Source organism: Mastigoproctus giganteus, chromosome 5, assembly GCF_048544385.1.
Source record: "Mastigoproctus giganteus isolate SK-2022 chromosome 5, ASM4854438v1, whole genome shotgun sequence".
NCBI classification, from domain to species: Eukaryota; Metazoa; Arthropoda; class Arachnida; order Uropygi; family Thelyphonidae; genus Mastigoproctus; species Mastigoproctus giganteus.
The window spans coordinates 114552997-114577928 of record NC_143579.1 but is presented as its reverse complement, the minus strand read 5'-3'; the positions used below and the strand labels follow the sequence as shown (position 1 = coordinate 114577928).

Sequence of the window (24932 nt, the reverse complement as noted above, 5' to 3'; positions counted from 1 at the left end):
CTTTCTTCTTGTCTTCTTTTTGAATGTATCTCTGCATACAGAAGTGATGAATTCTGGACCTCTTCAGCTTGGATATTTGCAGGAAGTGAGGCAATCCTATCCACATTTTCCAGTGTGACTTTTTCTTTGAGACTCACATCAAATCTTTCCCAGTTGACACTACGCATCTTAAACCTGGGAAAGTCATGTGACAGTCTATCAGGGGCTGTTGTTTGAGAGGGCTGGTATTCAAAAGTGATCTCTTGAATACCTGATCTTTTGAAGATCAGGTTATCATGACTAGCAAGATGTGGATTTATTAGATGACTGTTTTCTACAGCACCGTATCAGAGGAGGAACAAGAGGAAGTAATACTCTTGATCTGATTATCAACAGTGATTATAGTGTATTGATTTGAGATTTTGTTAAAGATGTAACTACCATCAAGGGTAAAGGTAAGGGTTTTTGCTTTCGTAAAGGTGACTATGGTGGTCTCAGACAGTTTTTAAATTCTATCCACTGAGGCCAACTGATGATGTTACCAAAAGCAAATTCTAAATAGGAAGCATTCAAGGAATTAATCTTGGAAGCTAAATCGATGTCAGATGAACCAATGAGACTCGAGGCAGAGAAGAAAATTGTATGGGATGCATATAAATTTTCAGGCAACACAGAAGTCTATGGTAGATATAAACTAGTCGGTAATCAAGTCACAAAGGAGATTAAGCAAGCGAAGGGAGATTACGAGAAATCTTTGGAAAAGAATGCAAAGAAAAGCAGCAAAGACTTCTATGATTATATTAACAGTAGAAGAAAGGGATTGAATAACATTGGACCACTTGATGTCAATAAGTTAACTGTTAAAGCCCCTGCTCAGGTTGCTGGCAAATTGAATAGGAATTTTTTGCATATACATTCACACAAACAGCAATTCTTTCAGGGAGGGGATGCCAGAAATTTATCCCACTCTAACAGGGAGCTAAACAGCTTTGTGAAAACTGAAAGGAAAGTGGAAGAGAAATTGTTTAAGTCAAACATGAGAAAGGTACCTGGAGTAGTGGGATCTATTCGATTATATTAAGAGAGGCAGTTAATTAAGTGCACAAACCATAAGCCACAGTAATGAGAATATGGATTCAGAGGAGGTTCTCGCGGACTGGGGATGTGTGAATGTATCCCTAATTCACAAAGGTGGGGATCAAAGGGTGATAAGAGTAATTACAGACCTATTAGTTTAACTTCTGTTCCAGGGAAAATAATGGAGTTACTAGTTAAAGAAGTGATGCAGAACCATCTTGAAAGGAATGCCATTATACTGCAATTGGCATAGATTCGTTAAGGGATGACTTGTTGAACCATTTTTTTTTCAAGTATATGATATCAAAAAATGATTTTGATATCATATACTTCAATTTCAGGAAGGCTTTTCATAATGTCGCACATAAGACTGCTGTACAAACTGGAACAATGTGACATTAAGGGCAAGTTGCTGCTATAGATAGAGAGTTGGTTAAGTGGGAGAAGACAGAGAGTGGTAATAAACTGACACTGCTCTACGTGGACTAATGTTATTAGTGGAGTCCTCCAAGATTTAGTGTTATACCCATTCTTGTTTTCTGCATTTATCAAAGATATTGATGAAGGCATATCACACTTAATGTCCAATTTTGCAGATGACACAAAGGTTGGCAGGTTGGTTAATGACAGTATGCTACTGCAATAGGATCTAGAAAAGTTAGGCAGAGAGGATAAGAAATCGCAACTTAAGTTTACAATTGACAAATGCAAAGTACTGCATATGGCAGAAGTAACCACAGAGTAACTTAACAACTTCATGGTACTGCACTCAGGGTAGTGGAAAATAAAAAAGATTTGGGGTAATTGTGCAGTCACATATGAAGTTCTCTGAACAGTGCAGACAAGCTACCAGGACAGCTTATGGGGTTTTGTCAATGATATACAGAAACTTTGCTAGCAGGCATAAGGAGCTGATTATTGCCTTATACAAGGCCATGGTTAGGCCACATCTTGAGTGCTGTATACAGGTCTGGAGGCTTCACTTTAGGAAGGATATAGATGTGATGGAACAGGTGCAGTGAAGAGAATAAAAGGGTGCTCTTACCTAGAAAAGCTTCAGTTCTTCAAATTGCAGCATGTGGAGACTAAGCATCTGTGAGGAGATTCTGACTGAAGTGTTCAAGGCCTCGAACAGATTGAGTATGCTAAATGTGAATGGCATTCTTCCTTTTGCTGAGATTATGCACAAGGAAACATAAATTCAATCTGAAGAATAAACAGGATTCCATCTGTTGTTGTTGTTGTGGAAGTGGATGGTTTGGATAAATTCAAGGAAGAACCAAACAAATTCTTGGAGATTATGGATTTATGGATGGGTGAAATATGTTTTTTTTTTTTGGCTGATGCTATATAAGCTTGCTTTTTTGCATCATTTGCCACTGCTATTACTACTACTAGTTTATAAAATGAAGCTAAATATAGGCTTTTCTTGCTTTAAGAAGAAAAACATTACATAAATAAACAATAGAATGTATAAGAACAGCAGAGAACAAAACATTTTAATTAGAACTGATAATTTTCTGAAGTACTTTCTAAAAGCCAAAAGATTAAAAAATACAAAAATAAACATTCATTTCCTTCTTTTTTTTGTGATTACCTGAGAATTAATTGCTAACTAAAGCAGTAAGTCAACCAGTGCCTTACTATATTGCCAAGAGGACCATCTAATTGTCAATAAATGAGATAACTCAATTGACTGTTGCAGTGGGGGGGAGGAGAAGAAAACAGCCAGGAAAAATTGTGAGACATTCTGCCTCGATTTACAAATGCAATTTCTGCATTAAAAATTAACCACAAGTAAAGAGGAAATTAACATAAATGGTCTCTTTTAGTTTTTGCAAATCATACGCAGATTTTAAAAAGATTTTAAAACTGCAATTTTGAAATATTTTTAATGGATACAATAGCATAATCAATAAAAAAAAAATAATAAGTTTGGCAAACATACCACTGGTAGTGTTCCTGACATAATCTGTTTTCTCCAATTAATTAAGTCATTCATCATGTGCCTGATGATATCAAAATCCATGCTGCTAGACTAATACAAAAAAATAAAAATAAAAAAAATATATTCACTTGCATGTGCTGTAAAATAATGGTAGTAATGTAGTGCATTTATAACTGTCTAGAATCCAATGAAAATTCGCAATCAATATTAAGCATATTTGGGTGTATTAATGAACAGGCAGCAAACACGACAGAATACAGTTTCATAGGAATTTAATCTGAAGTGCATTTACCAAAAACATTTATTAACAAAAATAAAATTAACCATAATGTAGTGGTAGTATCTGACAAGTGCTCAGTATGTGCATCACTTTCTTCAACCACTTTTACAAGTACTGTGCAGAGTTGACACATTCAAGCCTGAAGAATTCAAGACATCACCAAATATATGGAATTGTTTAATGAACACAGAGTGGGCAGAAGAATGTACATAAGGTGTTTCATAGCACGTGGGCTGTACTTTCGTCATGGACTCAGCACCTAAAATAATGAACAACTTTACTCCCAAAATCTCTTTATTTCTAAGCTAAATCCTTTTTTTGCACTTTGTTTCCAAGCTTATATAGCAACCAAGATTATATTAGTTGTTTGGTTTGGAGTTTTACTGCAAATGGTCATTTGAAGCCATAAGGCCCAAAGTATCCAAAGGTTTAAAAAATTCCCTTCATCATTCCCTAAAGGCTTGTTGATGTTCTGTCAAATCTTTGGAAATGCAACAGAATATGTTTGATAGTTTCAGCAGACCCATGGTTTTGGCATTATAATGAATTCTGTGAGCAAAATAAATAACAGTGAATAATAAATGAACTATATAGTTTTGCTAGGACTACTACTTCTTGCCTTTGTGTCTGAAGCTTGAAGTCCATGATTCTATTTGTAGTTTTACTTGGCACAATTTATTCCCAGCCTGTTCTTGCCAGTTCAAGTGCTACAGTCTCAGGCAGCTGCTGCATTGAATTACTGGCCTGTAGTCTGTGTAAAATTAAGAAGCCATTAAAATTAGCAGAGGCATGTGATGCAAGAAAACAAGCTTATACAGCATCAGCCAAAAGAAGATTGTTCTGGCAATCAACCACCCGCTGACTAAAGCCAAACCTCCGCACATCTATTCTACAATTGTCTTCTCCTATAATTCTGACCACATTCAATTATTGGTTTTTCCTTTAATTCTTCCACTATAAAAAAAAAGGAAAGTGCAGCCATTATCAACCCACTGCAGGATGGAAGCCTCCTCAACAATTCATGCTGAGGGAAATATACAATCATCTGTCACGCTGGTCCAGTGCGGGTTGGTAGATCGACCATATTCAGCAGTCAGGGGCTTGAACACCGGTCTACTCCCGCTCCTGAGGGGTGATCCTGTTTGACAAATCTAATTGAATATTATGATGCAGTAGGAAAGGAACTGGATGGAAGAAATAATTTTGATAGAATATATTGAGATTTCAGAAAGGCTTTGATATGTATTGATATCATTGCGGGATCATCTAGACAAGACTACAGTTATTGTTCAGACGGAGCATGGGTTTGTAAAGGGGACGTCTTGTCTGACCAATTTGATTGTATACTATGATGTGGTCACAAAGGAACTGGATGCAAAAAATTATTTTGATATCATATACTTGGATTTTAGGAAAACTTTTGATACTGTTGCAAATGGAAAACTACTGTACAAATTGGAGCAGTATGGCATTAAGGGCAAATTGCTGCTATGGATAAAGGAATGGCTGAGTGGGAATCAATGGGATTGATTCCCACTCAGCCATTCTTCATGGACTAATGTTGTTATTGGAGTTCTTCATGGACTAATGTTGTTATTGGAGTCCCCCAGGGTTGGGTGTTGGGTCCATTATTGTTTTCTGTATTTCTTAATGATATTGATGAAGGTATATCAGGCTTAATGACCAAGTTTGCAGACGATACAAAGGTTGGCAGGGTTGTCAATGACACTAATGACAGTACGCTACTGCAACAGGTTCTAGAAAAGTTGAGTATATGAACTGAGAAGTGGCAACTGAAGAAAAATTGACAAATGTAAAGTTCTGTATATAGGCAGCAGTAACCCCACAATAATGTATCAACTGTGTGGTATTACACTCAGGGTGGTAGAGAATGAAAATGACCTGGGAGTAATTGTGCAGTCAGATATGAAGTTATTTGGACAGTGTAGACAGTCTGCAAGTGTAACTCATGGTGTGTTGTCAATGATATACAGGAATGAATTTTTCTAGCAGGGATAAGGAGGTGATTATCCCCTTGTATACGGCAATAGTTAGGACAAACCTTGAATACTGTAGACAAGTCTGGAGGTCTCATTTTAGGAAGGATGTAGAGCTGCTGGAACAAGTACATGAGATTAGTGAATGTAATAAACGGTTCCTCTTAAGAAGAAAGGCTTAATTTCTACAAATTGCAGTTTCTGAAGACTAGGCACCTATGAAGTGATCTGATTGAGGTGTATAAGACCTTGAATGGTTTGAGGAAGCTCAATGCTGATGTGATTCTTTCCAGATTAATCGCCTGAGGGGGCATAATTCAAATTGAGGAAAGACAATTGTAGAATAGATGTTTGGAAATTTGACTTTATCCATTGGGTTACTGGAACAAACTTCCATCTGTCATTGTAGAAGTTGACAGCTTAAATAAATTCAAGGCAGAACTAGACAAACATTTAGAGTGAATGGATGGGTGAAACGGGAAGTGTTTTTTTTTTTTTTTTGTTTGTGTGATGCTATATAAGCTTGCTTTCTTGCATCATATGCCTCTGCTAATGCTAATATATATAAAAAAGGATATATGTGATGGCCTGAAAATTAAAGTCGTATAAAGTTATTAAATACTTCATTCAAACTGTATACAAAGGTGTTATCAGAAAATTAAATGAAATTTTAGAAATATACGATAAGCAGCAATGATTTAGGTAATACACAGATGCCTTATTTGTGATAAAGAAAATAACAGAAAAATCATTAGACTAAAACAGACCAATTTATATGCATTTTGTAGATTTAACAAAAACTTGCAATAGAGTTAAATCAAAAGATGCAAGAGAAACATTAAAATTTGCAAACTACCTAAACAATTAAAATAATCATATATAGACAGTAAATGCATGATCCAGAGCATGGAAATAAAAGAAGAAAAAGAAATAACTAAAGAAATCAAACAAGGGGTCTCCCTTAGAACTCTCTTCAGCTTGATAATGGATGCATTAATGACTGAAGTAGAGTAATATTTTTCATTCTAAAGGAATTAGAATGAAATATAATCTGTTATGCTGATGATGCAGTACTACTGGCAGAAAGTGAAAACCATTCACAAAAAAATTCTACATAATTTTAATAAAAAAGCAAACACGAATAACATGGAAATACCTATATATAAATAAAAAATTCCTACCAGTAAAAGAAGCACTCAGATGTAAATTAGAATTAGAAGGGAAAAACAACAGAACAAGTAATGGAATATTTAACTATCTAGGAATACAGTTAATAATTCAAGAACAACTCAAGAAGTAGAAGAAAAAGAATTAAAAGTGAGCAGAATATTGGGAGGATGGGGTTATAGAGCATAATTTGGAGTGATCCAAATATCAGCATTAGCATTAGTAGAGGCATACGATGCAAGAAAGCAAGCTTATGCAGAATCAGCCAAAAAAATTTTAAAAAATTTTACCCCTCCGTTCGTTCCAAATACCTGTCCAACTTAGCCTTAAATTTATTTAGGCTAACAACTTCCACAACAAAAGATGGAAGTCTGTTCCATCTTTTGTTGTGGAAGTCACCAATCAACTACCCGCTGGCTAAAGGCAAACTTCCGCACATCTATCCTACAACTGTCTTTTCTCAAATTGAATTTATGCCCTTTCTCAGGTGATTATTCTGAGCAAGAGGAAGAATCACATCGGCATTGAGCATGCTTAAACCAATCAAGGCTTTATACATCTCAATCAGATAACCTCGCAGGTGCCTAGTCTCCAAACACTGTAACCTGCAAAACTTAAGCCTTTCTTCGTAAGAGCAACTCTTTGTTCCATTCACTAATCTTGTTGCCCCTCTCTGTACTCATTCCAACAATGCTACATCCTTCTTAAAATGAGGCCTCCAGACATGTATACAGTATGCAAGGTGTGGCCCGACCATTGCCTTATACAAGGAGATAATCACCTACTTATCTCTGCGAGAAAAATTCCTGTATATCATTGTCAAGACACCATGAGCTACTCTTGAAGATCGTCTACATTGCTCAGAAAACTTCATATCTGCCTGCACAATTACCCCCGGGTCCTTTTCATTCTCTACCACTGTCAGTGTAGTGCCATAGAGTTGATACGTTACTCTGGGGTTACTGCTTCCCATATGTCCTACTTTACATTTGTCAATGTTAAACTTCATTTGCCACCTCTCGAGACCATCTGCTCAACTTTTCTAGATCCTGTTGCAGCAGTGTACTGTCATTAGTGTCATTAACAACCGTGCCAACCTTCGCATTGTCTGCAAACTTGGACAGTAAGCCTGATATACCATCATCAATATCATTTATAAACCAGAAGACAGCAACCCAACACTGAACCCTGAGGGACTCCACTAATAACATCAGTCCACGAACAGCATTGTCCATTGATTACCACTCTCTGTCTTGTCCCACTCGACCATCCCTTTATCCCTAGCAGCAATTTGCCCCCAATGCCACACTGCTCCAGTTTGTGCAGCAGTCTTCCATGTGCAACAGTATCAAAAGCCTTTCTAAGATCCAAATATATGATATCAAAGTTATTGCCTGCATCCAGTTGCTTTGTGACCACATCATAGTATCCAATAAATTTGGTCAGGCAAGACTTCCTCTTAACAAAGCCATACTCTGTCCGAGCTATAACTGAAGTCTTGTCTAGATGATCCTCCAGTGCTTCTTTAATCAGAACCTCCATTAATTTCCTTGGAACACAAGCTAAGCTAGCAGGTCTATAATTACTTGTGTCGCCCTTTGATCCTCCTTTGTGAATTGGTATCACATTTGGACATCTCCAGTCCATGGGTACCTCCTGGAGACCAAGGAAGCTCTCATAATTATGGCTAAGGGTTTGCTTACTTTCTTAGCTCCCTCCTTTAATATAACTGAACACAACCCATCCACCCCAGGTGTGTTTCTTATGTTTATCTTCAAAAATTTCTCCTCCACTTTCCTGTCAGTTATTACAAAATTATCTAGCTCAATCACAGAGTTTAGTCCACCTCTGGCATTCCCCTCACTGAATAACTCCTAATGTGTGAATGTAGATGCAAAATATTCATTTAGTTTGTTAGCCACTGAACAGGATCATCAACAGATGAACCATCGATATCCAGTGGACCAATCTGATTCATCCCCTTCCTTCTACAGTTTACATAGATAAAGAACTCTTTGCAGTTTTCTCTGCATCCTTTGCCAAAGATTTCTCATAATCTGCCAGCTTTTTTTTTTATGAAAACCCCAAACAAGAGAGGTATTCGAACATATAGTACTTAGTACTGTGCTTGGGTTGGAGGTTGAGAAGACGAAAGAAGATATTTGTTGACATTAGACTTGAACTTCTGCAGACTGTAATTTTCAGAAAATACATACGAAGGAAGGTTGTTCCAGAAAACGGCTGTGAATGAATAAAAGGGGAAGATCAAAAGTTGGTTCCGTGAGTTTGAAGTTGGACAGTAAATGGATGTTGGCAGGTGGCATCAGGTGTTCAGACTGTAGGAGGGAGTGTATGATGAGAGCCTTATAGATCAATTCAACCCTGAGGAGATTGTGCAAGGCTCATGGGGTAGAATTTTTTTCAGCCTGGTCTGTGCTTGCTGACAGGAGAGAGTGCTTCAACAGGAATGGGGTACACTTAAATAGAAAGGGTGCAAGAATATTTGCTGATGATATCAAGGCAGCATTAGTTGGGTTGGAAAACTGCTAGCTTGAAGGGATACACAGATTAAAAGGTTAACAGTGGCCACAGGCAGAGGCAAGAATGATTCTTGCACTGTGTCTATTGGAATGAACAGCACCATGGAAAGCAAGGCAATGGAGATTTCCAGGACTGTTGGAATTCATAGTGGAACAAATAAATACATGGGCTGTGTTAGGGTAACTAACAGTAGAAACCGGTGCATGTATACTTGCATGTACACCAATGCTAGGAGTATAGTTAATATATTTGATGAGCTTGAAGTGCTAGTCAAGATATCAAAGGCAGATATTGTTGGGATATCAAAGATGTGGTGTCACCCAGATAAAAAGAGTGCAGAATTCGAATTTGAGGAGTACAATGTGTACAGAAAGAATAGACAGGACAGGAAGGGAGGAGGGGTTATGCTGTTAGTTAAGAAACACATAAAATCTAAGGAAGTGCATCCAATTGATATTGGTGGACAATGCAACATTGAGTCTGTTTGGTGTGACATAAGTACTGGGAAAGGAAAAATGACTTTTTCATTTTTCCTTTCCCAGTACTTTCCCAGAAAAGGAAAAATGATTATAGGCCTAATGAATCTGATGAGTATAAAGAGCAATTGTGCAGAGATATAGAGTGAGTCAGTAAATAAGAATGTCTTATAATGGAGTATTTTAACTTTCCAGATATTGACTGGAACTTGTGGGTTGGTCACTCACACACTAGTAAGCCTTTTTTGAATTTATTGGATGACTGTTTTCTGCAGCAGATGTTTGAGGGGCAACCAGAGGGGATAATACTCTTAATCTGATTATCAGTAGTGATTATTCATGCATTAAGAATTTGCAGATAAAGGAACCACTGGGTGACAGTGATTGCAATGTACTGATATGGAAATTACTTAAAGATGTATCTATCATCAAGGCTAAAGGGAAGGGCTTTTGCTTACATAAAGGTGACTACTGGGGTCTCAGACAGTTTTTAAATTCTGTACAGTGGGATCAACTGATGATGTTACCAAAGTTGAATTCTAAATGGGAAGCCTTCAGGGACCTAATCTTGCAGGCTACTAGGCTTTTCATTCCACTAAGAAATACTTTTCAAGGTTCAGGCCTAAATGGATGTCAGATGAATTGATGAGGCTCGTGGCAGAGAAGAAAAATGTATGGCATGCATATAAATTATCAGGTGACACAGAAGCCTAGGCCAGATATAAGCTTGTCTGTAATCAAGTATAAAAGGAGGTTAGGCAGGCGAAGGCAGATTACGAGAAATCTTTGAATCAAAGATTTGTAAGATTTGAATCAAAGATAAGTAAAGAACTCTCTGCATCAAAGGATGCAGAGAGTTCTTTACTTATAAAGGGATGAATCAAATTGGACTACTTAACATAGATGGGTTGACTATTGATCATGCTCATGTAGCTGATAAACTGAATGAGTATTTTGCGTCTACATTCACACATGAGAAGTTATTCAATGAGGGGAGTGCCAGAGGTTTATTAAATGCTAACAGGGAGCTAAGTGATTTTGTAACAACTGAGAGCAAAGTGGAAGAGAAATTATTGAAGTTAAACATAAGGAAGGCACCTCGGTTGGATTGGATCTATCCAGTTATATTAAAGAAGGCAGCAAAGGAAGTAAGCAGACCTTTGGCCATAATTATGAGAGCTTCCTTAGACTCAAGGGAGATCCCCATGGACTGGAGTTGTGCAAATGTATCACCAATTCACAAAGGAGGTTCAAAAGGTGAAAGTAACTACAGACCTGTTAGTTTAACTTGTATTCCCGGAAAAATAATGAAATCATCGGTTAAAGAAGCATTGCAGGATCATCTAAACAACACTGCAGTAATAGTTAAGACACAGCATGGGTTTGTCAAAGAGAGGTCTTGTCTGACCAATTTGATTGGTTACTATGATGTGGTTACAAAGGAAGTGAATGCCAAAAATAATTTTGATATCATATAGTTGGATTTCAGGAAAGCTTTTGATACTGTTGCACATGGAAGACTGCTGTACAAATTGGAGAGGTATGGCATCAAGGGTAAACTGCTACAATGGATAAAGGGATGGTTGAGTGGGAGACAACAGAGAGTGGTAATCAATGGACACTGCTCCTCGTGGACAAATGTTATTAGTGGAGTTCCTCAAGGTTCGTAGTTGGGCCCATTGTTGTTTTGCATATTTATCAATGATATCGATGAAGGTATATCAGGTTTAATGTCCAAGTTTGCAGATGATACAAAGGTTGGCAGGGTTGTTAATGACAGTATGCTACTCCAACTGGATCTAGTAAGTCAGGAAAATGGGTTGAGATGTGGCAACTGGAGTTTAACATTCACAAATGCAAAGTACTGCATATGGGTAGCAATAACCGAAGAGAAACATAACAACTGGGTGGTACTACACTCAGGGAAGTGAAAAGTGAAAAAGACTTGGGGGGGTAATTGTGCAGCCAAATATACAGTTCGCTGAACAGTGCAGATGGGCTGCCAGGGCAGGTCCTGGAGTCTTGTCAATGATATATAGGAATTTTGCTAGCAGGGACAGGGAGGTGATAATCCCATTATACAAGGCAATGGTCAAGCCAAACTTAGAGTATTGTGTACAGGTCTGCAGGCCTCATTTTAGGAAGGATGTAGAGTTGCTAGAACGAGTACAAAGAAGGGCAACAAGATTGGTGAGGGGAACAAAGGGGTGCTCTTACCAAGAAAGGCTGAAGTTCTGCAAATCGCAGCACCTGGAGAGTAGGCACTTGCGAGGTGATCTGATAGAGGTGTATAAGGCCTTGAATCGGTTGAGCAAGCTGAATGCTGATGGGATTCTTCGTCTTGCACAGAATAAGAACCTGAGGGGGACACAGTTTCAAATTGAGGAAAGATAGTTGTAGAATAGATGTGCGGAAATTTGCCTTTAGCCAGAGGGTAGTTGATTGGTGGAACAGGCTTCCATCTTTTGTTACGGAAGCTAACAGCCTAAATAAATTTAAGGCTGAGCTGGACAGGCATTTGGAACGAATGGGGGATGAAATGGGAGTTTTTTTTTTTTGCTGATGCTGCATAAGCTTGCTTTCTTGCATCCTATGCCTCTACTAATGCTAATTTCCGTTAACTCGTGTACTTCTGACAGAATTTCCCTGTCGATTTCTTATCGCTCGTTGTCGGTGACATCTAAGGTTGCTTCTCATAACTTCACTTATAGTTTCTTCAGGTTCTGTGCTCACTGAATCTGCCATCTTCACATACAATATAAGTATAAATAAAACAATAAATACTTTATACAACTAAAAGCTGTGTCCCAATACAATAGGGAAACAGCTAACTACACCCACTCCCCAACTTACATAAGGGTTATGTTCCAACAGAACTCTACGTAAGTCAGAATTACCCCCACGCTTGTCCAACACTCGCAACTGTGCTAGTTAAATTGATTGAATCAAAAAAGAAATGTTCGATGAACATGGAAATAGAATTATTTATTGTATTTATTCAATTTTTTATCTCATGCACAGGAAAAATTACAAAAGACTGCAATTTAAAAAATTTAAAAATTATAAAATTACAAAAAAAGAGAGGAGACAGGCATAACATCAGTAAGTTTTACCTCTCAAGCATCATTGCCAGAATCAATGTCTTCAGCTGATAAGTACACCGCTGCAAAGGTTGAGGGCTGTGGAGATTTAGAAGCGGTCGGCTGCTCAACCGTACGAAAGAACATATTAATGGATGACTGAAGGGTAGCTTTTTTATTTTCATCGTAGATTTCTTTGTAACAAGCAAGCATATCATTCAACCCTCTGTTAACTTTTAAGAATCATTCGCTGTCAGAATCCATCTTCTCAAACCTTGCCATTGCAGATGCAATTTCACGAAATACCATTGCCATCTCTCTAGTCAAGCATTTCGGTTTCTCATTTGGTTCATCTTGAGCTTCGTCAGCATTTTCTTCTTTCACTATTGCTGCCTGCAAGTCAGTAAGTTCTTCATTAGATAATTCTTTCTCTTCTTCCTCTATTAACTCTTCGACATCTTTGGCATCAACCTCCAACTGAAGTAGCTCTGCAACCTTTACAATCTTATCTGTAACCTCTTCATATGATTTGTCTTTTTCAAATCCTTCGAAGCCTTTTACGTGCCGTGGACATATTTTCTTCCATGCAGCATTTAAACAACTTTTAGTAATTTCCGCCCAGGCTTTATTAATGTTTAAGATGGCATGGTAAATACTGTAAGATTTCCAAAAGTCTATTAACATAAAATTTTTCTCATTGTCTACTGCAGCCAATGCCTGAGCAAAGGTTGTGCATAAATAGTATGCTTTTAAATTCGAAATAACACCCTGATCCATAGGTTGGATGAGTGAAGTCGTGTTTGGCGGTAGAATAATATGACTCTCATCTACAAATTGAAATCATCTAGATGTGTAAGATGTCCAGGAGCATTATCTAATAGAAGCAAAATTTTGAAAGGAACGTGTTGTCTTTACAATATTTTTCAACCTCGGGAATGAAGCAGCCAATTGTCACATAGAGATATTGTTATTCGTGCAATCTGGTTCAATCAGAAATGTGTGGGTAGGGTGGTTTTATTGATGCCCTTAAATGCACGAGGATCTCCAGAATGGTACACGAGAAATGGTTTTAATCTGTAATCAACAGCTGCATTAGCCCCAAGCAAGAGTGTGTGGCCCTATCTTTTGAAGCTTTGAAACCTGGCATTGTCTTTTCCTCTTTGGCAATGTATGTTCAATCCGGCATTTTTTTTTTTTTTTTTTTTTCCAATACTGAGCAGTCTCATCAACGTTAAAAATTTGCTGCATTGAATAGCCACCTTTATCAATAATCTTTTCCAACACATCACAAAATTTCTCTGCTGCTGAAGAATCGGCACTCACAACTTTACCACATACTTAATGTTGTGGAAACCAGCGCGATGCTTGAACCTATTAAACCACCCGTTGCTTGCCATGAACTTGGCTTGGGGTTTGCCGTACTTATCCTTAATATCTTCATAAATACTTGTTGCTTTTTTCTTGAATTGTCATTAGAATCAGGATCATTCGTTTCTGAATCTGATTTTCCATCCATATTATTAATAGCTGTTGCATATTCGATATAGAACCTGAATGCTGTTTTGCGATTACTGTTGACCTTAAGTGCGCTGATCCTCTGACATGTTCTTTTATACGCACACTGTCCTTTAAAATAGTATTCACTGTTGAAGCAGTGAGACCTATTCCCTTGGACTAGATGACAAACTTTGTTCTGCTTCATACTTCTTAATCATTTTCATCTTCAATTCTAAATCAATTTCGTTTCATTTCCTGGCACTACCACCACTTACACTTTCCATTGATCACTTTCCCTTCATCATTGTAATACTTAAATAGGAATGAAGAGAAGTTTCTGAAAATTTGTTTTTTATATGATTGAAGATTTCAGTGAAGGGAAACACATTTCACCATAATAATGTTAAAACCCTCACATGATTGGAGTTATCAGTATTATCGCAAATGCAATAAGATCAAGTTTATTACCCATTTATAATTATTTGCACTAACATAAAAGCCGAATAAACCAGAAAGTCTAAATTGTTTTTTGGTAGTGACCTCCAGAAACATGTTTTAGAAAAATATCACAAAGGCGTTCAAAATTGATTCTTATAACAGGAACATATGATAACAATGAAAGGGTAATCCAATTTCCGTTATAAATATGACCTTTTAGAGAGATAAATAGCTTAGTAATATAGTGAAACTTCCAAGGACTCCGAACGAATTACAAAAAAAAAGTGTTATTGGGTTCACATTACGATATTTTCACAATACATCCATTTATCCATACAGATGCAAAATATGTTTCCATATTTTTTTTTTTTTTTCAGTTTCACCGGCCGGCAAAAACTTATGTAAAGTCGAATTTGCACAAGTTGATTATTACGTAAGTCGAAGAGTTCCTGTATTTACAAAATTTACAAGATACAAAGGATCGAAAGCCCTGCACAGCTGACTTTGAATGGATACTAAAATTTTTTGAAAATCTATCTGAAACCACTAAAACCCACCTCACCCAAGTTTAACAGGTGAGGATTGCAGGAGCTAAAGACTCGACGGCACGCAGAGAGGGTTAACGAATCTGATTCTCTGCTCCCACTACTTCTCAGTACCCATTTAGCAAGCCAGCCAGCCAGGGGTTTCACCCCTGACCGTCGACCCCAGACTAGAGGAAGCAGGGCAGGTAACCAGCTCAGCTGATTAGTACAAACTCATGCAACAAAATTAGTAAGTAAAACAGGAATTCAAACAATCAACAATATCATAAATCAAATATTTGTCAATTCACTCACCATAGATCAGCACTGCCCCAGATTAACCCCTGGGGCACTTATTGATCACAATTAAAATCCTACTATTCTTCTGCACTACTAGTTATGTACTATGATATTCGTGCCAAAACCACACTGATTCCAACTTAGAATGTTTTTAGTCTCTAGGAACTATGTGAACCTGGCATTATTTTTTTTCTAATGTTTTCCTAAACAGGTAGTTAAAGCAACAGGTCAGCAATTTGTTGGATCAGACTGGTACTTTCCTAGTTTTGGGAATGCTAAACAATAGAATGACACCAGCTAGCAAGATAGTAATCCTCATCGAAGATTCTATTATACAGATTTAGAAGAGAAGATTGGGACTCTTCACTCAAATAGTACATCATAGCATAATAAACTCCATCAGGATCTGCAGCACTATTCTTTGATTGCACAAGTTCACTGTGTAACTCGGTGATAGTAAGAGGTACATTACATGGAAGCATGCATGTAGTATTAAAATTCAAATTATATTTCTCACTTGTACTTTATAATTGAAAGGTTGGCTCATATGTAGTTACAGCTGAAAGTGTTTTGAATGTTGCACCTAAAGAATTGGCAATTTCCAGAGGACCAAGGATTTCTTTTCCTTTTAGAAGTACTATTGGGATAGTTATAGGAGGGTATTTCCCATTAATTCTTCTGACTTTAGTTCAAACTGTTGTGATGTCTGTGGATCTCCTTATAGCGGATGCACATCAGGACCATGTTTCTTTCTTATTCGTTCATCATACTATTTTTAGTGGATGCACATCACGACCATGCTTCTTTATTACTTGTTCATCATAAGTGACAAGCTTTAGCTCATGCTTTCTTAAACTGTATCAGGTTAATAGTGGTTATGGTTATTGAAACAAATTCCATTACCTATTCTTCTCTTTTCTTTGCATCATTACAGGTTATGTTCCACCAAATTTTCGGGTGGTACTGGGTTTTTATTGCTGATTTAGATAAGGCAGATTCTGCAGATGCTATTATCTGGTGAGTCTGAAACCTTGTAAATCAAGGCACCAGTCTACTTGGATTTCAGGAATGCATTTGATAGTGTTGCACATAAAAGACTGCTGTACAAAATGGAGTATTAAGAGAAATTTACTGCTATGGATAAAGGGATGGATGAGCGAGAGAAGAGAGAGAGTGGTTTTCAATGGATACTGCTCACATTGAACTAATGTTATTAATAGGGTCTCCCCAAGAGTTCAGTGCTGGGCCGATTGTTGTTCTCTCTATATATATATTAAATATATTAATGGTATTGATGAAGGTATATGAGGCTTAATGTCTAAGTTTGCAGATGATACCAATGAATGCAGATGATACCAAGGTTAGTAGGATGTCAATAACAGTAATCAAGGTATGCTACTGCAACAAAATCTATAAAAATTAGGCAGATAGGCTGAGAAATGGCAACTGAAGTTGAACATTGAGAAATGCACAGTGCTGCATATGGGTAGCAGTAACCCAGATCAGATTAATATACCAATTGTGTTTTCCACTACACTCAGGGTAGGGGAAAATGAAACAGTCCTGGTAGGGGAGCAGGGATAAAGAGATAAGGATTGTACAAGTAGTTTGCCCATTTTTACTAGTCTGCATATTAGTCTGCATCCTTCCTAATTTTAGGAAGGATGCAGAGATGCTGGAATGAATGCAATGAAAAAGGAATGGGTTCAGAACAAAGGAGTGCTCTTACCAAGAAAGGCTTCATTTCACGACTAGGCACTTGTGAGGTGATCTGAATAAGGTTTAAGACTTTGAATGGATTGACAGTGTTCTCCCCAGGACCTAATGAATGGGTGCACCGCCCAGTGAAAATTAACTGACCGCCTGGCTAAAATTTAAGCAATTCTTGTTGTAGCGTATCGTACTGCTCACTGATCTCAATCAATATTAATTCAAACATACTGTGCAATTGAGGTCAATGAGACAGGAGAATATAATGTTAAATTATGCAATTAATTTTTGCTCTGGATCGCTTAAGTCACATTTATAAATAACAGACAATTTTATAATATTGCAAAGTATTACACTTCCCCACCCTGCTACTTCATAATTCCACCTGGCTGGCAAAATTTTCTGGGGAAAACACTGGATTGAGCAAGCTCAATCAAGATGCATTCTTCCTCTTGCTTAGACTACACACAATGGGACATAAATTTAAATGGAGGAAAAATTATTACAGAACAAATGTGCAGAAGTCTGCTTTCAGCTAGTGGGTTGTTGATTGTTGGAACAAACTTTGATCTGTTGTTGTGGAAGTAAATGGTTTGAAAAAATTCGAAGAAGAACTAGACAAACTAATGGAGGGGACTGACAGATGGTTTTGGAAAGGTTTTTCTTTTCTTTTCTTTTTTGGATGATGCTGTATAAGGTTGCTTTCTTGCATAATTTTCCACTATACTAATAACACTTAATAGATATGTTTTAGTCACATCTTGCATAGGATATAAAAATAACATGCTTACTATATATAAATGCTTCCAAATGTTACCCCATTCCCGAAGAACTGATGTAATTTCCTGAATAATAGGTGGTTCTCGAGGAATAATTGCTTCATGAGGTCTAAGAAAAACAGAGAGAGAGAGATGTTATAGTAATTTAAAATGAGGCAGTGTCATTACATATAAAATAAGAAAAACTTTTCCTTTAAATTCAGTTTCTTTCATTTAAATATATATCCTATTATACATAATTTATCCTATGATATACAACAATTTTCAGAAATCAACTAAAACTCAGATGCCATTAAAAGTTGCTTACTTTTTCATATGAAAAACTACAAATTCTTATATGGATATCTAACCCCAGGTTCTCACATCTAGCATGGGCTCGGCACATCAAGGGTACCGAATGGATATCATCATTCTTCTCTATCATGGTGATTCTCTTTTACTTCTAACACTCTCTCTCTCTCTCTCTCTCTCTCTCTCTCTCTCTCTCTCTCTCAGTAATTCAGAAATTTTTTTGGCTGGTGCAGCATAAGCCTCAGGCTTCCTTGCACCATATGGCTAATAATAATAATAATAATAATAACCCAGAGTGTCTGATGACACACGTTGACGATGCCACCCAGCCTCAGAAATCCTGCGGTGATCCAACACATCACCGCAGGATGCAAGGTGATCACCGAGACTGAGTACACTCATAGACACGACCAGCCAGGTAGCCAGGATAATACATCAGAAGCTAGCAAGGAAATACCAGTTGATTGAAGAAAGTGTACTGTACTACAAGTACGAACCAGGGCAGTACTAGAGACCCCAACCCACAAGCTATACGAAGTGTGCCATAATAACGAATAGGACAATCCTACATAACAGACCAGACATAACCCTTGTGGACAAGAAGGAAAAGGCTGCCTATCTGAATGACATAGCGGTACCAACACTGGCAACGTGCAGAAAACCCATGGGGAAAAACTCAGGAAGTATATGAACCTAAGACAGGACATCAAAGAATGACATCATGCAAAACAATGACAATGGTATATGCAACAAGTAACGATCATCATGTCAACCAAAGGTATAGTGCCATAACAGCCTAGCAGCAAAGCAGGTCTCTCAGCGAACACCTACAAGGAACTCCAGAAGGTGGCAATCCTGAACACCTGTAGGACAGTCAGAGAGTTCCTTGACCAACAGTAACACCAGATGTAACAACAACCACCCTGTGTACTTGGTAGCAATACCTGTCATGAGGTGGAACCCCCCAAATCAGGGAGGAATAATATAAGAGCAATAATGTCTCTCCTGTATCCCTAATGGATTTCAGTCCTCATTTCAGTATATTCAGTAATTTCAGCCCTCTATTCAGTATATATGAATATATAAATACCAAGAAGTATATATAAATGCCAAGAAGAGCAGGACAAACCAGATCGGACCTTTACGTAAGGGAAAGGGGATAGTATTAAATACACCAGCTGCCGTTGCAGATGAACTCAACAGTTATTTTGCATCGATATTTACAAATTAAAAACCTTTTGTGGCAATGGGAAATTGTGGGAGCGGAGTTAAAAAATATGTAATTAATGATATTGAAATTTCGCAAGATTATTTAATGAAAAAACTTTCAAGCCTACAGGCCAGTAAGGCTCCTGGAGTTGATGGAATATACCCTATAATCTTAAGGGAGGCGGCAAGCGAGTGCATTGAACCATTGAGGCTAATTATGCGAGCATCACTAGACTCTGGGGAGATTCCCTTGGATTGGAAAAGTGCAAATGTATCTCCCATACATAAGGGTGGCTCTAAAAGTGAAGTTGGAAATTATCGACCTGTCAGTCTGACTTCAGTAGTAGGGAAAATCATGGAGGCAATGATCAAGGGTGGAATTCAGGATCATTTGGATCGAACTGAAATTCTCAAGGATTCTCAGCATGGTTTTGTAAAGGGAAAATCATGTTTAACAAATCTGGTTCACTATTTCGAAAGGGTCACTCACGAGCTGGATTTAGGGAATAATTTCGACACTGTATATTTAGATTTCAGCAAAGCTTTTGACTCAGTCCCACATGAGCGGTTGCTTTATAAGCTGGAACAGGTTGGAATCACTGGGAAAATCCTTAGATGGATAGAAGGATGGCTTCAGGGCAGGAGGCAGAGGGTTGTGATAAATGGCTATTCCTCAGATTGGGTTGATGTAAGAAGTGGGGTTCCCCAAGGATCAGTATTAGGACCACTGTTGTTTTTAATTTTCATAAACGACATCGATGAAGGGATAGAGGGCACAATGTCTAAATTTGAAGATGATGTTAAAATTGGTAGAGTAGTTAATGATCACTGTCAAGCTGAGCTTCTTCAGAGAGACCTAGATAGACTTCAGGAATGGTCAGAAAAATGGTAGCTATGCTTTAATCCAACAAAGTATAAGGTATTACACCTGGGAAACGGTAATCCCAAAATAACTTATTCACTTGGTGGAGTTCAACTAAACCCAGTACTGGAGGAAAGGGACTTGGGTGTTACGATACGGTCGAGCATCGTAAACAGGTTGCAAGGAAGGCCCATGGTGTCCTATCGATGATCTATCGAACTTTTGCAAGTAGCGATAGGGATGTGATAATCCCATTATATAAGGCTTATGTTAGACCACACCTGGAATACTGTGTTCACACCTAAAGAAAGACATCCAGCTTCTTGAAAGGGTGCAAAGACGGGTAACTCGCCTGGTGAGATCGGCAAAAGGGCGTCCTTATGAAGAAAGACTTCGAATATGTGGGTTGCAGAGTTTGGAAACTAGACACCTTAGAGGAGATTTGATTGAGGTGTTTAAGGCTCTGAGAGGCATCAGTAAAATGAATGAGGACGAAATTTTCAAGATTATAAATGATGCTAGAACTAGGGGACATAAATTCAAGTTACGAGGGGAAAATGTTTAGATTGGACTGCAGGAAGTTTTATTTTAGCCAGCGAGTTATAAATTACTGGAATAAGTTGCCTTCATGGGTGGTAGAGGCTGACAGTTTGGGGAAATTCAAAGGTAATCTGGATACTACCTTCGAGTAAGGGAAGCGCACAGGATGATAGGTTTAATTTCCTTTTTTTTTTATTAATTATTATTATCTATTTATTTTATTTATTTATTATTTTTTTTTTGTTTTTGTCATTGTTTTGTTTGGATTTTTTTTTTTTTTTTTTGCTGGTGCAGCATAAGCCACAGGCTTTCTTGCACCATGCGGCCATTACTAATACTAATACTAATATTCGGTGAATTTTGATGATCTGGTATTGGCATTCCATTTTGATGTTAGATAATACGTGTAGGTAAAAGTGAATTAAGATACATGAATAGATAATTAATCAATGAAAATATTTTCCTAAATTTAAGGATTTATTTCAACCCTACCATGGATATCCTCAATAGTGATCACATGCTAAATAATGAGCATTATGAATGCATCATGTAAAATACATTATATAGAGTTCAACCCAAATTTAAATAAAATTAGATACTTGACTCCATGTTTATTCTGTATTTTTAAATAGTGTACTCAGTTCCAAAAGTAGAAATTCCTAAAACTTTTCCCTACTAACTAACAGGCACATTTAATAACATTGCATTAATGTCAACTTTGATCAGTTCCAACGTTGGATATCCATTACCACGACAAATTCAGAAAAATCAATAGTCTATAAAAGCTTTGTTAAGAAAGTTGAAGAGATTAGTCAAACAATGTCAATGTACCCTGAAAAATAATAAACAAAAAACATTCTTAACAAAAAAAACAAAATAAATAAATGCAAAATAGCCATACACTTAATTCCATGGTTCCAATGCATTTATTCACCACTCAAAAAAAATTTCCTGTTAAAAATTGAGGCTACATATTGTCTGATGAGTCACTAAATTGGTCTGAAACCAGTCATGACAGCATTTTTAACGAATTCATCTACCAGTGATGTTATTCTATTAAAAATTAAAAACAATATTAGTTACTTTAGGTCAATTCATGGATAAATATAGCCACTTCTAAACAGCATAAACCCAGCCTCTGTCAATGGAAGGATAACAGTTACCCCAGATTGTCAGAGCAGTTAAACAATGTAGTATTAAATTATCTCAAAGAGCAAGAAGTTTTATTGTGACCAACTAATTAATTGTTAATTAATGGAATAAGTTATCAACTTGGGCAGCTGAGGCTAACAGTTTAAGAATATTCAAAATTCAGCTGGGCAGTTATCATGATTGGGGGAAACATGTAATTTATTTTCCTTTTTATTTATTTTTTCTTCATTAATTTATTTATTTATTAGTAGCAGCACACCAGTGGGTATGAGCATTTTTTAAAATTTTTTTTTTTTTATTGTATGATGTGAGCAATACACAAACTATACCGTGGGCAGTCCAAATCAAATGCAAAAAAAAAAAGAAAAGTTGGTGGGGGACAATATCTAATTCCTGAGACTTATCAGGAAGAAGCATGAATGAAAACAAGTATGAAAAAAGTATATCCTTGATGACATACTTTTTTATTGTTGGTCCTTGAGGTTGTCACAGACATTCTCTCAGATATGCCAGACAAGCTGTACTTGCTACTGGGACTCTAAAACGCTAATGGAACTGATATTCGGGTGACACTCAAGTCAAGTGAACGCCCAATTTCGGCAAAGTCCGGACGGTCTGTGACAGCCAAATCCTCTGCTTGCACCTTCACAATGGTGGGACTGATAGTAATCCTGGGTATAACCTCCATGCACAAGTACATGGTGGGTGACCACCCAGGTGTGAACCAACATAAGCAGGGGTCGAGGTGTGGCGCCCACACCACATGGAGGAACGCCGCCCCTCTATGTTACCAGGCAGTACTAGGTGGTAGATGACTCTCATCAACCGGTGAAATACCACCACTTTGCTTATTGGAGGCTTGAAGGTGGTGAAACCCATGTTTAGTTTCTAGAGCTAAGTTCCGGTCAACCCTTCCCTATCGCTTCCATCATGCAGTATGATTGACGACTTTTGATGTTATGATGAACATCATGGCGAGATCCAATATTCCTTACATTTCGAGGGTACAGCTCTAAAACGGTGTTCGCAGGCCGGCCGCTAGTTAGTACACTGGAACGAACCTATTGGTAACTCTCTAGGAAGCTTCTGGATCAGCTAGTGTATAATCTTGCTACCTCTACTCTGCCAGATAGTGACTGGAGAGAGTCCAAGTAGTGTGTATGCGGGGAGCATTGTCGAGGCCACGTTATGTCAAGGATCTGGGTATATTCTTACCACGTGTACACCATATCCAAAAATTTCATTACTTCATACAGTATGTCCCACCCACTTTTTCTTACTATTGAATACACCATGAATTGTCACTCTAATAGAGCAAGCTTATCTGCGAAAAGATCTAAACCTCCCAAGCACTTCCTAATTCATTTCACAAATATACGTGGTCTCAATTCTAATCTCAACGATGTCCATTTCCACTTGCAGACTGCCAAACCCCATGTACTTTTTCTGACAGTATCTCAGTTATCGGTTGATTCAACTACTGCTCATCTCAGATGTCCAAACTATTCGCTGTATGATTCCTTTCGCCTCAAAAGTGGTACTTGTGCATATGTCCATTCTGATATTCCCTGTCAGAGACTTGGCAATTTGGAATCTCCTCTCTTTGATCTTCTCTGGCTCAAAATCTCTCTACCTCATTGTGTCAAATTCATCTGTTGTCTCTACCGTTCTCCCAACTCCACTAATCACTTGGAGCTCTTTGACTTCCTCTCTTTGCAACTTGACTTTCTCCAGCCCAATTTTCCTAACAGTGAGGTAATTTTCCTTGGTGATTTTAATGTTCACAACTCCAGCTGGCTTCCGTTTTCTAGTCACACCGAACCTAGCAGGTCGAGATGCTGAGGCTTTTGCAATTACTAATGACCTAGCACAGATTGTTCATTTACCTACAAGAATACCGAACAATCCTAATCATACAGCCAATACGCTTGATCTTTTTCTCACAAACAACCCTTCTAAGTACACGGTCGAAGTGACAGGTCCTTTATGCACTTCAGATCACAACTTGGTGACTGTCTCTTCTCCAACGGTCGAAGTGACAGGTCCTTTATGCACTTCAGATCACAACTTGGTGACTGTCTCTTCTCCAATGGAACCTTTATCACATGGCTATTCCCAACCTCGTATTGTTTGGCATTACAAGAATGCAAAGTGGGATGACCTGCAAGACTTCTTTTCTTCCTTCCCTTGGTCGGATTACTGTTTCAAAACTTCTGATGTCAACGTTTGCTCAGATCGTGTCAGTGAAATTATTCTTGCAGGAATGGAATCCTTTATCCCACACTCCACTTTAAAATCTCGCCTTTATCTAAACCTTGGTTTTCCAATAAATGTGCTAAGGCTGTTCAAGAGATGAATGTTGCATATCGTAATTGGCTTGTTTCTAATTCTTCAGTTTCATTTTCTGCCTACACCAAAGCTCGCAACAATTGTAAAGCAGTTATTACTCAGTCCAAACTAGAGTTTGAACAGGCTAAGAGTAGAAAACTTGCTTCTTGCCCTAATGGTAGCCGAGCGTTCTGGTCTCTTGCCAAAGCTATTGGCCACAACTTTTGCCCATCTCTGCTCCCACCTCTGTCCAAACCAGATTGTTCTGTTGTCACTTCAGCCAAGGATAAAGCTGACCTGCTAGCATCCCATTTTTCTTCCAGCTCATGTATTAAGATCTTGGTAAAACACCTCCCACCATTCCCAACACGCTGCATTCAATGCCTCCTGTGGTCTTCCGTCAAAAGGATATCAAAAGGATTTTGATGAATCTTGATGCTACGAAAGCTCCACGTCCTGATGGTATTTCTCCACGTGTTCTCAAAACCTGTGCTCCTGAACTTACTCCTATTCTTTGCCACCTTTTTTCACTTTCTTATTCCAAAGGTGTTTTTCCTTCTGCTTGGAAATTTGCTCATATCCAGCCAGTTCCTAAAAAGGGTGACAAATCCCTCCCATCTCCAATCATCGTCCCATTGCAATTACTTCTACTCTTTCTAAAGTAATGGAGAAATCAATTAACCGCCAACTCTTAAACTACCTAGAAACCTTATGTCTGATCAACGATCGCCAGTATGGATTCCGTCAGTGTCGACCC

The 24932-nt window shown here is 37.8% G+C and overlaps 1 protein-coding gene across 1 annotated transcript in view; it reads right to left on the bottom strand.

Moving 5' to 3' along the window:
- mbc (dedicator of cytokinesis protein myoblast city) overlaps positions 1-24932 on the bottom strand; it is a 966604-nt gene that overhangs the window by 862222 nt on the left and 79450 nt on the right. Inside the window, exons 4-5 of the mRNA XM_090373417.1 lie at positions 17806-17902; positions 3005-3094 (exon numbers count right to left, since the gene is read on the bottom strand). Of these exons, the coding sequence (XP_090229543.1) occupies positions 3005-3094; positions 17806-17902 (187 nt within the window). The remainder of the gene's footprint in view (positions 1-3004; positions 3095-17805; positions 17903-24932) is intronic.